This window comes from Photinus pyralis, unplaced genomic scaffold (genome assembly GCF_008802855.1).
Source record: "Photinus pyralis isolate 1611_PpyrPB1 unplaced genomic scaffold, Ppyr1.3 Ppyr1.4_LG4, whole genome shotgun sequence".
Classification (NCBI taxonomy): Eukaryota; Metazoa; Arthropoda; class Insecta; order Coleoptera; family Lampyridae; genus Photinus; species Photinus pyralis.
In genome coordinates, this window is record NW_022170511.1 from 32,719,837 (window position 1) to 32,733,521 (window position 13,685).

General features: G+C 34.6%; 1 protein-coding gene and 1 long non-coding RNA gene across 2 annotated transcripts in view; one reads left to right on the top strand and one right to left on the bottom strand.

Annotated features, from left to right (window-relative positions):
- Window positions 1–1,733: 1,733 nt before the first annotated feature.
- Window positions 1,734–2,241, bottom strand: LOC116169976. The gene is made up of 3 exons (XR_004145139.1): window positions 2,175–2,241; window positions 1,947–2,066; window positions 1,734–1,854 (listed from the first exon to the last, which is right to left on the bottom strand). It is a non-coding gene; the product is annotated as an uncharacterized LOC116169976 (long non-coding RNA).
- Window positions 2,242–9,848: 7,607 nt separating this feature from the next.
- The window catches only part of LOC116169972 (ATP-binding cassette sub-family G member 1-like), a 28,160-nt gene continuing 24,323 nt past the window's right edge, over window positions 9,849–13,685 (top strand). The window contains exon 1 of the mRNA XM_031486200.1: window positions 9,849–9,928. Within this exon, the coding sequence (XP_031342060.1) occupies window positions 9,864–9,928 (65 nt within the window). The 5' untranslated portion in view covers window positions 9,849–9,863. The remainder of the gene's footprint in view (window positions 9,929–13,685) is intronic.

Sequence of the window (13,685 nt, forward strand, 5' to 3'; positions counted from 1 at the left end):
TAGTTTTATATCTGTAAGTCCTCTACCTCCTTCCGAACGAGGAAGGTAAAGTCGTATAGTAGAGGAGTAAGGGTGATGTATATGGTGTTTTGTTAATAGTGTACGTGTGTTTCTCTGTATTTGTTCTAAATCTGTATTTGTCCAACGTATAATCCCAAAAGAGTATGTAAGTACTGGTTTATTATTATATAAGGTAATAAATGAAGAAATGCTAGTAAAATTATTAAATTATTCAATAGCATTAATCGTTGAAATAATTAAAATCGATTGGCGAAGGGTTGAAATCGGTGTCTATTTTCGCTCTCGAGTTAGAGAAGGAACAGACGGACGGCCAGACAAAACTATCATATAATAGGAATTTTTGTCTTTCGAAAAATTACCCTAATCAGACTACTTTTCCTGTCGCCTGCCACTTTACCGGCCGCATCTGCCACTGTACCAACCCCACCTGTCATTTTTCTGGCCGCACCTAAATGGCTATAATAACTCCTGTCTTCACTGGCCAATTGCCATTAACCTAAAGTTCTATAATGAAAATTGAAATTTTATATTAAAATAGGTATGTACCTACCATTTCTGGTTAAATTTACTACAAAACAAAATCACTTGACTTGACTGGGAAATTCAAGTACTCAGCCCCAAAGGAGAGTACCTACTCGGCCCCAAAAGAGCCTCGTACTTCAATATTTCCTCGCCACCTCGCCAGTAATGTGTCATTTTCCTGACGTTTATGTAAATAACTATTACAGTCAACTGTTAGTATTACCAATAACATAAACAAAAATTAAATGACGAGCAGGAATTTTAAACTATTCGACCGACCACCAGTAATGCTGAATCATAACCTGTAACCCAGAAAAAGCACACGTTCACTGTTCTCATCTTGAAAATTAATCTGAAAGATGCCATCGACCCATATTTCAATCTAATAAAAATTGAAATAGGTTCAAGGTTCGTGTTCTGACAACCAAATTGTATATGTATCTATTTATTACTGCTGCACTGTCACTGACGGGTTTGAATTAGTACCGGAGAGGTTTTTATTTTATGGCAGTTTTTTTATAATCTTCTATTATTTTATCTATTGGGCGCACCAACCTTTACGTCAATCGTCAAATTGCATACACTGAATAAGTAACACGCGTGCTTTTTCTCATCTGTTATCTTCTACAGTGTGCTAATTTTACGATGCCGAGGGTCAGGGTCTTACTTCCAACTTGGTTAAAAAACAGAATCGTGAGTCCTCCTTGATCATTAAAATGCAGAACTTGTTACTAGTTCATTACCGTACTCGTACGTTGACGTACATGAATTCGAAATGAGACTTATTTTCGTCATGCATGCATTCATCTATTAACAGCAGTGTTTCAGTGAAAATGATATACTACCAAGCAACTTGGCTTCCCACTTACATGATGCACATGTAGGAAATGATATAAATAAACAATGTATGTATTTGAGCTTGTTATTATTTAATAATTGCATACTTTCGTGATAGATTATGTTATCAAAACAAGTAAGAAAATAGTATCTACACTACAATGTGTACCAAGATAATACCATTAATGGAAGTGGGTGCAAGATCTAAACTAAGTCCACAATACTTTGTACAACGTTTTTTGGTGTTATTGTATGATTGTAGGAGTAATGCAATTGTGCACGTGCTACGATTTTTTATCCTCGTTTGACCCAATTCACAATCACACAACGTGCCTTCCTGTGTAAATATCCATGACAATGTGGACAGAATTTTTGATATTAGCACGTGGTGTTCGCACACTTCTGGCGAGACTTGTTACAAAGATGTTTATTATACGCGTGCAGATACTAGCGTTGGACCATTGAATCGTTTTTCTGATAAAATAGAATGATCAAAAGCAATACTTGACCGCTGATTTACGTACTACTCGCCCATCGAGTTCTAGGGTTCTTATAAGTGTACTTACAATCAAAACTATTTTGAAAATATCACACAGCCAAAATTCCATCAATAAATGTTCAACATTTTTCTGGGGGATGGTGGACATCATCTTGGAATCATCGCATTTTTCAAAACCTCGTCGAGACTACAAAATTCCAAAATTTCACCAAAATATCTTCTTTGGTATATAGATAAGACTTCTGCTCGGTCGTGATCCCCACGTTGCAGATGTTTTACCGGCATGAATATTTACCTCTTATATTACGTATTATTTCTATTCCGCCGACTTTCACATGAACTCTATAAATTATGCAGAAATACCTATGATATAACTGTAGATTCTGCCCGTAGGTAGGCACTCACGGTAATAATTGTAATATGCAGATATCCTTGAAAATAAATTGTGTCACGACCTCGCCGATTGATTCCATACCGCGAAATTAAAATCCTAATTAATCTACTTGTACGTGTTTACTGTTTGAGCTAATCGCCGCCGCCGAAAGAAAGTACAGTTGCGTTGTTTTTGCGAACATTTTCCAATTGTGCAAAGAAATTGGTCCCTGATGTGTTCAAGCGCACACTTGTACCTAGTTCTAAATGATTAGAAAGTGTTAAGGTTGACGAAGCAGAATAATACTCCTAAACGTATTTTTAATGTTTCATTTAAAAACAATTCTAGCCTGATTGAGAATAAGTAATGATTATTTGCAATGATGTGCTCAAACTAAAACCGGCATCTAGGTATTTATTGCTAACTTTCTTATATGTTTACCTGCAGTGGTAAAATCGGAAAAACGATGCATCGGGATCCATTCAATATTTTGTGAATGTGGAACATTTTAAAAGTAAATTAATATCCGGATCAAAAATTTTTGACATATCCCTGATATATCTAACCACTCTCAATTAATTAATAGATATCTTTCACAAAAATTACGTAAAAAAAGGAACAATAAGTTATGAAACAGTGGCGCAAGTAAAACATGTAAGGTATGTGATCTACACATGTCATTCGAAATTGTTAGGAGCTGTTTTCACAATTCGGATGCGGCGGCTTATATTTAAAAATTCATACACAGAAGAAAGACTTTTTACATAAGAGACGATCACCTGAATTTTTGAAGAAACAATTTAAAATTTGTAGCTTCTGATTGACGAAACATATAACAGAGCACAACCTAGTTAAATAAAATGTGAGAAGTAGACAAGTAAGAACCATATTCTAATTCAAGTGATTAGTTATAAATCGATGTGTTAAAATCTCGAATACATTTTTAACATTTCTATCTGTAAGATCCTAAGAGCTGATAGCTGAAGCTTTAAGTTATTTTTTTTGTTTTAATTATTTTATTTCTAAATGATTTTTCATGTTATTTAATATTGTTCTATATGTTTCATGTATTTTATGTTTATGTGTTATACGATTCGACGGACGAGTGTAAGCATTTCTTAAATGTATTAACACAATAAATTACTTACTTACTTACTTAGAAACCAACCCATCTCTCGTTACACCTGAATTTTAAAGAATCAATTCATCGGTATTTAAGAAGAAGTTTAAATGCGTCCCTTACGAAGCCCTGAAAGGATCGCATGCAATTAATTTAGTTGTTAAAAAAACTTATAATACTTATACATATTAACTTTATCTAGAGGATAAAAAAAAAGTTTGAATGTGGTCCTTTTAGGGGTTTCCTAGCTCTGATTCGGAATTTTGTATGTTCGGTGTTCGGTTGATTTATTCTGTTAGTTATTTTGGAGAACTTAGATCTGCACCTTCTAATCAGCGACGAAGCTGATTTTCACTTAGATAGAGCAGTTAATAAACAGAATTTAAGGTACTAGACTCCTGTGGGGGTATCTAGAGTCATATATAACTGTATATACTCACAAGCCTCGTAATCTGCCAAGAAATGGAGCGATGTTAGAGAAGAAAATCGAAAAGTGCGTCAAACTTGATTATCCCCATCGTCATGACATTATTTTCCATACTTACTACACATTGTAAATGGCATAATGTAAGCTTCATTGTGATGTTAATAAGTCTTACATATTTCTTGTGTAATATTTATTTCAAAATCGTCCGGTTGCCGGTTGTCATCCGTTATTAGGGTTGTCGGCACATAGGGATTATGGAAGACCACAAAACGGAGCCATATTTTATAAGACGACCAAATTACGTTTTTGAAACGTGTATTGTTTTTGTACAAAATTACTGCAATCTTCTTCTAAGTACTCTTCATTAGCGGCAATAATATCTTCTGCCAGCGCTCGAAACATTATTTTAAACTCATCTACTTTGTTGTCTGCAAGCGCCTCCGTCGTTTTCCTCTTCACCTCCTCCACGCCGGCGAAACGTGACTTGAGGGTCCTTTTCATTGTGGGAATTAATAGTATATTACAGTACAAGTGGAGAAACTAAAAGTTTCACTCACGCGTGTGTCGAGATTACACACGAGGCGTAGCCGAGTGTGGAACGACACACAAGTGAGTGATTTAGTTTTCCACGAGTGCTGTATAGCGTTTTGTTCAATCCTGTTACTAATAAAAATTTAAAAAGAAACAGTGTAATAGTATTTTACATTATTAGCCAGGTAAGTGAGTTTTTACTGGCGATAGGAGAAGTTGACTGGCGAGCCGTTAGGCGAGCCTGTCATCTCCTAGTGCCAGTAAAAACTATTACCTGGCGTATAATGTACAATATTTTATTTGTTACTCATTTGTAAACGTAAATAATTAGTTCTTAAATTGATCTTGAAGAAATGTCTAAATACAGCGTTTCTCAAAGTGGGGTACGCGTACCACTGGGGGTACGTCATTGAATGATAGGGGGTACGCGAAAAAATTTACGTAATGGTGGCAGCTTACAACAAGCGTGACGACGCACTAGCAAAGTCGCACTTATTTATGTGAGAGTGGGTTTTCACACCTGGTCATGTTAAAGACGAAATATAGGAATCGACTGAACGCAGAATATCAATAAAGACTAAAAAATTGAGCAAAATTGCTCCGAGAATCGACTCCATTTGCGAAAAAAAAACAAGCCCACCCACCACATTAATTTCAGTAGGTATAAGGTAGCATAACATAAGTAGCTACTAAAAGGTTTATTTTTTTTTGGGCCTTAGGTGGTGTTGAAGTGAAGGTTTGTAGGGTGAGTAGACTCAAATTTTTTTGAACCTACTCACCCTACAAACCTTCACTTCAACACCACTTAAGGCCGAAAAAAAAATAAACCTTTTAGTAGCTACTTATGTTATTTTTTAAATTATTTTATTTTTTATTAAAAATAGTTCTTTTGTTTTTTTTTAAGAAAATACCTTATTTGTTTTACCAAATTTAAGACATGATTTTTTAAATAAAATGCCTATCTGTAGTCTGTATTTTTTAAAGGGGTTCGCCATGGGCTTGACAGTCTAATAGGGGTACGTGGAACAATTAAGTTTGAGAAACCCTGGTCTAAAATATCATGTGATCCATGTAACAGAGACTTCGCATTAATTCTGGCCAATGAAATTACTAGATTACTAACTTGTAAAATTTTTACAGGTCTGCTGTCAGTTTTACAAGTCAGTAGCGTTTAAACATGACGTTTACTCGTTTGCGTTTTGTCTTGTTAATCAACGTTTACAACTGAGTAACAAATAATAGTTATTTTTTAAGCATCTGAAAAAAACATAGTAGGTAGTTTTCGTTGTTATGGTTCCCATGAGATCTGCGTAAAACAATTGACACAATCTGACAACAAATTATAATTGTAGCAAAAGTGTGCGCGTTGTGTATTTGTGCCAGATAACATTTTGGAAGAAGCGAATGCAGCGACATTTAATTTATTACCGAAAAAATCCAAAGACATACACATCAAGGAGTTGGAAAAATTTCGGTCGTGGATGGAGAACAGAAACGTAAATGGTGTAATTGAAGAAGTAGTGGTTGCTTATTTCAATGGATTGATACAAAAATACGCTGCCCCTTCTTTATGGTATATTTTGATGCTTAAATGCACCCTATTTGTTTTTGAGAAAGTGGACATAAGCAAGTAAATTTTAGTTCATTATTAATTTACTGGTTGTAATATATGAAATGTTTTAGGTTTAAAACCTTGTTCGCGATTCTAAAAAGTAATTCTAAGGGTTATCAACCTAAAAAAGCGAAGACATTTGATCAAAGAGAAGTCGAAGTGGAAAAGTTCAAGTCCCTGGTATCAATCAACCAATTTTTAACAATTGTAATAAGTAATTTTGTTGCTTTGTATCTATTAGTGATGAATTATGAATAAATAAAAGTTCAGCGTATGTGTATTATGAGTGGGTGAAAATTTTTCACTCACTCTTTTCGCTCACCCGTTGCTATGGAAATAGTTTGAATGGGTAAAACAAACACTTTCACATTTGGTATCTAAGTAAGAAACACTTGTTTTCAATGACAGGATTGAACAAAAAAACAAGTCACTAGGAGCCGTTTTTTGCCATGAATGCCAAGATGATTTTTCGTGTCACGTGATAACTTCCAGTACTTTTCCTACAGTTGGAGCAACATTTAGGAGAATAAAGAGAACGCATATCGTTTGTCCACTGTCTTTTCAAAATATTTCACTTTGGGAATGAACCTTTGATTTTCTATGATTATTGTTATTATTATATTATTGTTATGTTCAGTTTAATGTTAAATCTCATTTAATTTTTATAGTCGAAGCTCTTCCTTGGCAGTGGGTACGAGTCCTGAAGAGATGAAACTTTGCATGCATGTAGCTTTCATATATGTGCTTCAATGACGATATGGAAACAAGTCGAGCAATGATTGCTTCCCCCCACTCCTCCCTCATTTTGGTTTTCTTAAGTTTCTACAAAAACTGTAGGACTAAGGAGTTTACTTGTCAAGGACCAAACCATCTTGTCATTAAATGAGCTGAATACGTGCTTATATACTAAGCTACAGTATGACACCAAATTCATTATGATAGAAGCATTGGTTCCGGAGTTCAGTTTGCACCCTTGCAAAACCATTGAAGTAACATGCGCATAAGTCCTACCAACACACATCCGAGAGAGTATTGCATTTACCAGATGTATGACTTGTGTATGGTCCTCATGGTTTAGTTCATCGCAATTTGGGCCAATGTCACCGAAAAATGTCTGAGTTTGTACAATCCGTTTGATTGAAGTGGATGGAACTACGTGAATCAGAGGTTTAGAATCAAATGGTTTGAAAGATCTCAGTAGTCAGTATCCTATCGCTATCTCTGTTGGTTGTGCTCTCGCGCGCTTATCTCTCACACGCTGGGATTTACTATACCTAAATTTTTTAACTTCTAAGACGTCTGCCACTATTAAAGCTACACTTAATATCGTCTGCCAGGATATATTTTTAAAGTAGTGACAAAAAGAGGAATTTTTTATGTATAATTTTTATACGGTCCTCATGGTTTAGTTCAGGGGTGTTTTTCCCTACATTGAAGGGCGTCTTTCGCTACCAACGCTGCACTTGAAATCGTCTGCCATAGCATATTTGAAAACTATGGAAAAAATGGGATTTCTTGATACAAATCTTTTCCGTGACCCTTATAGTTTGGCAATTTAGTTGATCACCTATAGAAGTCACCTATTCAGCGCCGCCCCAAGTTAATGCTGCCACTTACGACTGGCAGACGAGTGATTTTATTATTAGTTTTCAAGTTTAGTTACTATGTACGCTGCCTCCCGGTCTATCATTTAATCAATTCGATTTGAAGGAAAATGCCTTAACAGTCGCTTTAGAAAAGCTCGTATCCAATAAAATTATCCACAGATAGCTGAAAAATGGAAGTTGACGTGTAATTAAATCCTTACAGATCGTACATAAAAATCACATTTTTATGAGTGGCTATAGAATGGCAATTAGGTGGCTAATTGCAACTTAAATTTTATTTTAAGAATAGTATCTACAGAAATTATACACCTGACATTACCTGAACAGCAGTTTTCGTGAGTCATTACAGATTGTTTTAATAGCGCTCTTTGTGATAATATTTTGTGTTTGTTTCAAATTTTGTTATTATGTAACGGCTGATTGGAAATAAACATAATTGAATTGCTTTTAATGATACATTTTACATTATGGTTTGGTACGATACACTACTTCCTTTGTTGATGAACACTATCACCAAAGATGATTTAAAAAGTGTACTTTGGAAAAGGTTTAAAAGTACGACCAACGCATTTACAAACCACATGTAGGTCATTTGCATAAGAAGGACAATGTATCATCTATCTAATCTAACCAAAACTATGATAACTCTGCTTTTACGCCGAAATTTATCACATCTAATGATAGTGCTGGTTGTTCATGCTTACTACATTGCTAAAATGGTGTAGGAGTAGGTGGTTGTATAAAGTGAATGGTCATTTCTATCAAAGTCTGATTTGATAAGAGTCCCTTGTATTTCCCTTTAATTTACGGATATTTGCATCTGCAATCTTGCATTCTTCACTGCTGATGTAATGGACAAATCCAATCGTTATTCAATGGTAACATTATAATGTATAAGTAATTGTATACAACACAAGCAAAACAGGACTTTTCTGGTATTTCTTATATTGAATAATTTACAGGTGATAGTAAAACACCTGAATGAAGGTCTTTGTACGTATGTACAATATACTTTCGTTATCAAACAAAAACATTTAACGACAAGGTTCTCTTGCTTTAACACGTTTTCCAGTTTATCTTTATATTGACCATAATATAAAGAAGAATTATTTATGCATAAAATTAGCCCCCCCCCCTGGATATAAGAATCGTGCGATTTTTGAATTTTGTCGACATATGCATGTTGTCGAGCTGTAGGTGGGACACAAATTTTAGTTAAAATTGTTAAAACCATTGTACTTTCATATGCTAAATGCGGGTAATTTTAAAAGGCATAACTTGCAAAGGTGGGGTAAACCTGAGGAAAACCGTTGCTAAAATGCATTAAAAAAAGGTTTTCCAAACGGAAGGACAGAAAAATTGCTATTTCACAACGATTACTTCATCAGCGTTTCATTTTACCATCCGCACGTTAGTAAAGGAGGTATCACATGAGGGTAAAAAAGTGACGGAAATACAAGTTTTGAAGCACCAGGAATCTGAATCAAACAAAACCTCGATGATATCAGGTTTGTCTGTCTGTGCTCTAAATGGCTGAACAGATTTGAACTAAATGTCCTTAGACAAAAGAGCTGAAAAGTTTTTGCGCATAATCGCGCATGTGCAAGTGTTTCAAATTGACGAATAACTGTCAATTGTCACGTTTTTTTTTACTAATTACTAAATTACTAAACTATTACATCGTGTGTGTGGGTGATATCTATCCCAGTAATATCAAACGCTAAACATTGCAATAAATTGGTACCGTAAACATTTTTTTAAATATTGTTGTTAAGGGACTCCCTAGACATCATTCTAGATTTGCAACCCTCAGAAACGTGAGCCAGCCGATGTACAGGGTGAAAATCGAGAAAATTTTGAACTTTTTCGTAAAAAAAGAAGTAAAGTAGTGTTCTGAGGAGGAAATGTGTTATTACCTTACCACGCTGCGTAGGAAAAACAATGGGTCTCGTGTTGAATCAAGAAAATTAAAGATTGTGCCGCCTCTTTTTAATTTTTACAGTAATTCTTTTGGGTGGGTTCATAACGAACCCTTAGCATACGATTAATAGTAGGTACCCAAGGTATTGCATTTGCTATGTGATAACCTAGACAAAATTAGCAAAGCATATCTCCCTAAAGGTCCTGATCAATTCACAGGGTCCATAATAAAATAATGAATTAATCACGCAAACGATGGAAATGTAATATAATAAGAATAACTGTTTTAACCGTGATATCGATCACGGAAGCGGTCGATATGTTCGGTGCTAATCTATTCCAATTTTTATAATTACAATTAACCGGTTGTTTGTGATGCAAGTATTTTGTGATCATGCTTGTTTCTCCACCGAGTACAAGTGAGGTGATTGTGGTGGACCCTACACTATTAAATCTGTCGTAAGTAAATACAAATCGACAAAACATCCAATATGGGGCCCGTAATAGTTATTTACATAAAACTCAGGAAAATGACATTACTTGCGAGGAAATATTGAAGAGCGAGGCCCCTTTGGGGTCGAGTACGTTAATTTCCGAGTCAGGTAATTACATTTTACTGACGAGTAAAGTGACAAGCGGCAGGAAACGTAGTCTGCTCTGCCTCTATAATGGAAACTAAAATTTCCTGACAGAAAGTAGGCATGAAAGTGAAGGTTTCAGGACGATTTTGGGTAACTAATTTCACTTTTAAATGCCTACCTCCGCAATTGATTTATTAGGAATAAAAGATACAGAGTTCTGTAAGGTAATCAAGGTGGACGCACTAAAATTAGGCGGAAGTCGAAGTCAGTGTTGCTATTGGCAACGTTAAAAAATTTTGTTTTTCCACTTGGAGGAAGGTTTGGAGGTAGCAGAGAAACTGATCGTTATAAGCGTTTTTTTTTTTAATTTTTGGAGTTACCTTCAGAAAAAAAAAGTAGTTCGGCATTGAAGTTTTGATCTAAAAAAGCAAACACCAGTCCCTTGTGATACGTCTGCATTTCGTCCATGGAGCCATGTTTATTAACACAACGCCTTGGGATCTACATCTTTTACGTAGTTCTGAATATCTAACTAATTACATATTACTATTTATACACAGTAATTACTAAGTTTGTATAAATAAATAATTAATCTAATATTATTTATTTACAATAAAATTTCACTGTGAATCATCAGATTACCTGATTTGCCACATTCTTATCCTAATTATCCCCCCTAATAAAACTGCGACGATGTTACTTTAAACCCGGCATATCTTTAAATTAAAATGCATTATTTTGTAAGCCAAGTAAATAAAACTTTTGAGTGTTTTTAGGTATGCAAATCTTATACGAATGCCAGGGCGTCAGTCGTATTCGTTTATGAAAAGGAAAACGGTGTTTCAGAGCCGTTTTTAAGTTTGGTCAGTTTTCTAATTGGAACGTAAAGATTCTACGCATTTGGTTTTCCATAATATAGGTCTTTAAAATGATTACTATGCAAACGACTCAGAAACAAACTCCATTGTTTACATAAATTAAAAACTGAATATAGGCTTGAATTTTGTTAACATAAATTTGTATCAGATAGTTAATTACATTTTGTTTCGACTTTTGAAAAACATTCAAAAACTCGTTTCTGATGATTTTGATTGATTACTACCATCAAATTTGTTCTGTGCTTTTGGGCTGTTTTTTTCGTAAAAACGATCGTATAAGTTCAAATGATTAATAATAATTATTATGTAAAGAGGAAATGATTTGCTATTCGAATTTGGAAGGGGAACAGCACACATCCAAGGACTGCTGTTTCATCGTCAGAGCAATTATAATCCGACGAAAGTTCTAATATCTCGACACTTGTCCACATTATTGGTAACAGCTATTAGTAATACGCGTTGAGCCATGGGCTAATTTGTACAAAAATAATTTAAGTAAACTTGAGCTACGTAATTTTGGAATAAAATTACTGCAAGGCAACGATTTTAAGGTCTGCGTAATTTAGGTTACTAAAATTTACAATTCACGATGTGCAGGAAATTAAAAGGCTTGACTTTTTTTAGAACCAAAGTAAATTTCCGAATATAAGTCTTATACTTTTTGGAGCATTATATATATATCAACAACTTTTGTGCTGAAACGGTCTATAACCTGGAACTGATATAACTAAATAATAAAGACAAGAGCCAGGAAATCCTTTAGGGGTGGCTGAGACCTTCGGTTTAATTTATATTCATACATTTTTCTTTCCTTAATTTTAGACTTACATTGAAAAATAAAGACTTTTAAATTTTCAGTAATGTTCAGTAATGTTCAATTGCTCAATTATTAAAAAAATGAATGAATTTGGACCTAATTTAGAAAGGCATCCAGTTTCCTATTCCAATCATTTATTCCTACGGCAAAGTCTTGAATACAAGATAAGGATGTCTATCATGGGCTGTCCGAAACCATATAGAAGATACGACGATGATAAAATTAGAGAAAATATTAAACAATTAAACAGTTATTGTCAAGCTTTAAAGAAAACCAGAAAATTCCGACTACCTACATTTTTATTTTTTTCTGTTATTTAAACACATACAAAAAAAAACACTTTCTTATTGTCACTTTTTGAGATCTACAAGACAGAGTTGAGAGCATACAGTATTGAGTAGCATTTTGTATTACGAATACAACGATGTACGGCACAAAAATGCAAAAGTTACCAACTCTATTGGTTTGGTTTCAACAGAATCATCCTAATCGTGTGAGAATACATATCGGGCAAATTTCCTGAAAAATGGAAAATTTGTCCGATATGTTTTCTCGCACGATTAGGGCGTTGTGCGCGGAACAGTTTCCAACTTTTGTTTTTGTTGTGTGTACTATATACCGTCGTATTCGTAATAAAATGTGCTACTCAATACAGTTCTTCTAGAGGCCATATAAAAAAAGGTTCTAATGCGTTTTATCATTTTATGGTTTTATCCATTCGTTCGAAGGAAGATATGACAGAAAAACCGAAACTTGCCGATTTTATGTTTATTTTTTGCTGGTGTTTTTGAACAGATACAACAAGAAAGATTGAGAATTGAACACATTTTTAGGAACTTTTCTGCTTAAAATGAACAGATCTATAATGTATTAACGTATGTACAGGGTGAGTCAACGATTGCGCGGAGTAACTTAATGCCTTGAAGATATGATTTTTCGATAGAGTGCTTTTGTATTATGATATGGTTGAATTTCTCCACATTTTAAAAATATTTGGAATTATACAAGATGCGCCCACAAAGTAGGGCGCCCGAGATGTGGCCTGTAGAATCCATAATTTCAAACAGTTCCAAGATTGGGCTATTAGTTCAAAAGTTACAGCCCTTTGAATTTTCTTTCGAAATTGGTTTCTAGTCTATAACTTTTGATTGGGAAGTCTGATCGAAAAAGTACGAATTGTTTTGGATTCTACGTACCAAAATTAATAAGAAAAAGTGTTTTCCCGAGAAATTTTGGTGCAGTCGATTTTTTGTAAAAAAGGAAGGTTATACACTGCCTTTTTTTGAGCTCCGAAAAAAAAATTGTCTCAGATCGACCCGGAAAAAATTTTTCTTATAGATGTGGCCTGTAGAATCCATAATTTCTACAGTTCCAAGATTGGGCTATTAGTTCAAAAGTTACATCCCTTTGAATTTTCTTTCGAAATTCCAACTTTTGTTTTTATTTGTGTGACGTACATATTTTTATTCGTAATAAAAAGGGCTACTAAAGTGTCTTCAAAAAGTTGATGATCGAGTCCAATACTCCACAGAATATTCAACAGTTATAAATTGATGTGTATTCCAAATGACATCATTTTTTGGTGCAAATATAATTCGGGAAAGGGGTTTCAATGCTAATTTTAAGGTATTATTTTTTCTGTAACCAACATCATACACATCCATCCCAACATGTAACTACGTATACGAAAATTATAAACATCCGTGCGAAGTCGGGTCGGGCAGCTAGTATTAATACGTTATCGCGACATACATCGCCGGAATGAGATATACTGCTGCTAATTGCCCCAGGGGGCCAGGGCTCTGATTTTTTTGGAATGCGTGGCCCATCCCTTGAGTTTTCAAGCGGTGTCAGATCACAGATGACATCAAATTTTATTCGTAAAAATGCAACAGCGAGATATATAAATTCCCATATATTTCGAGAACGGTGTCGCAAAG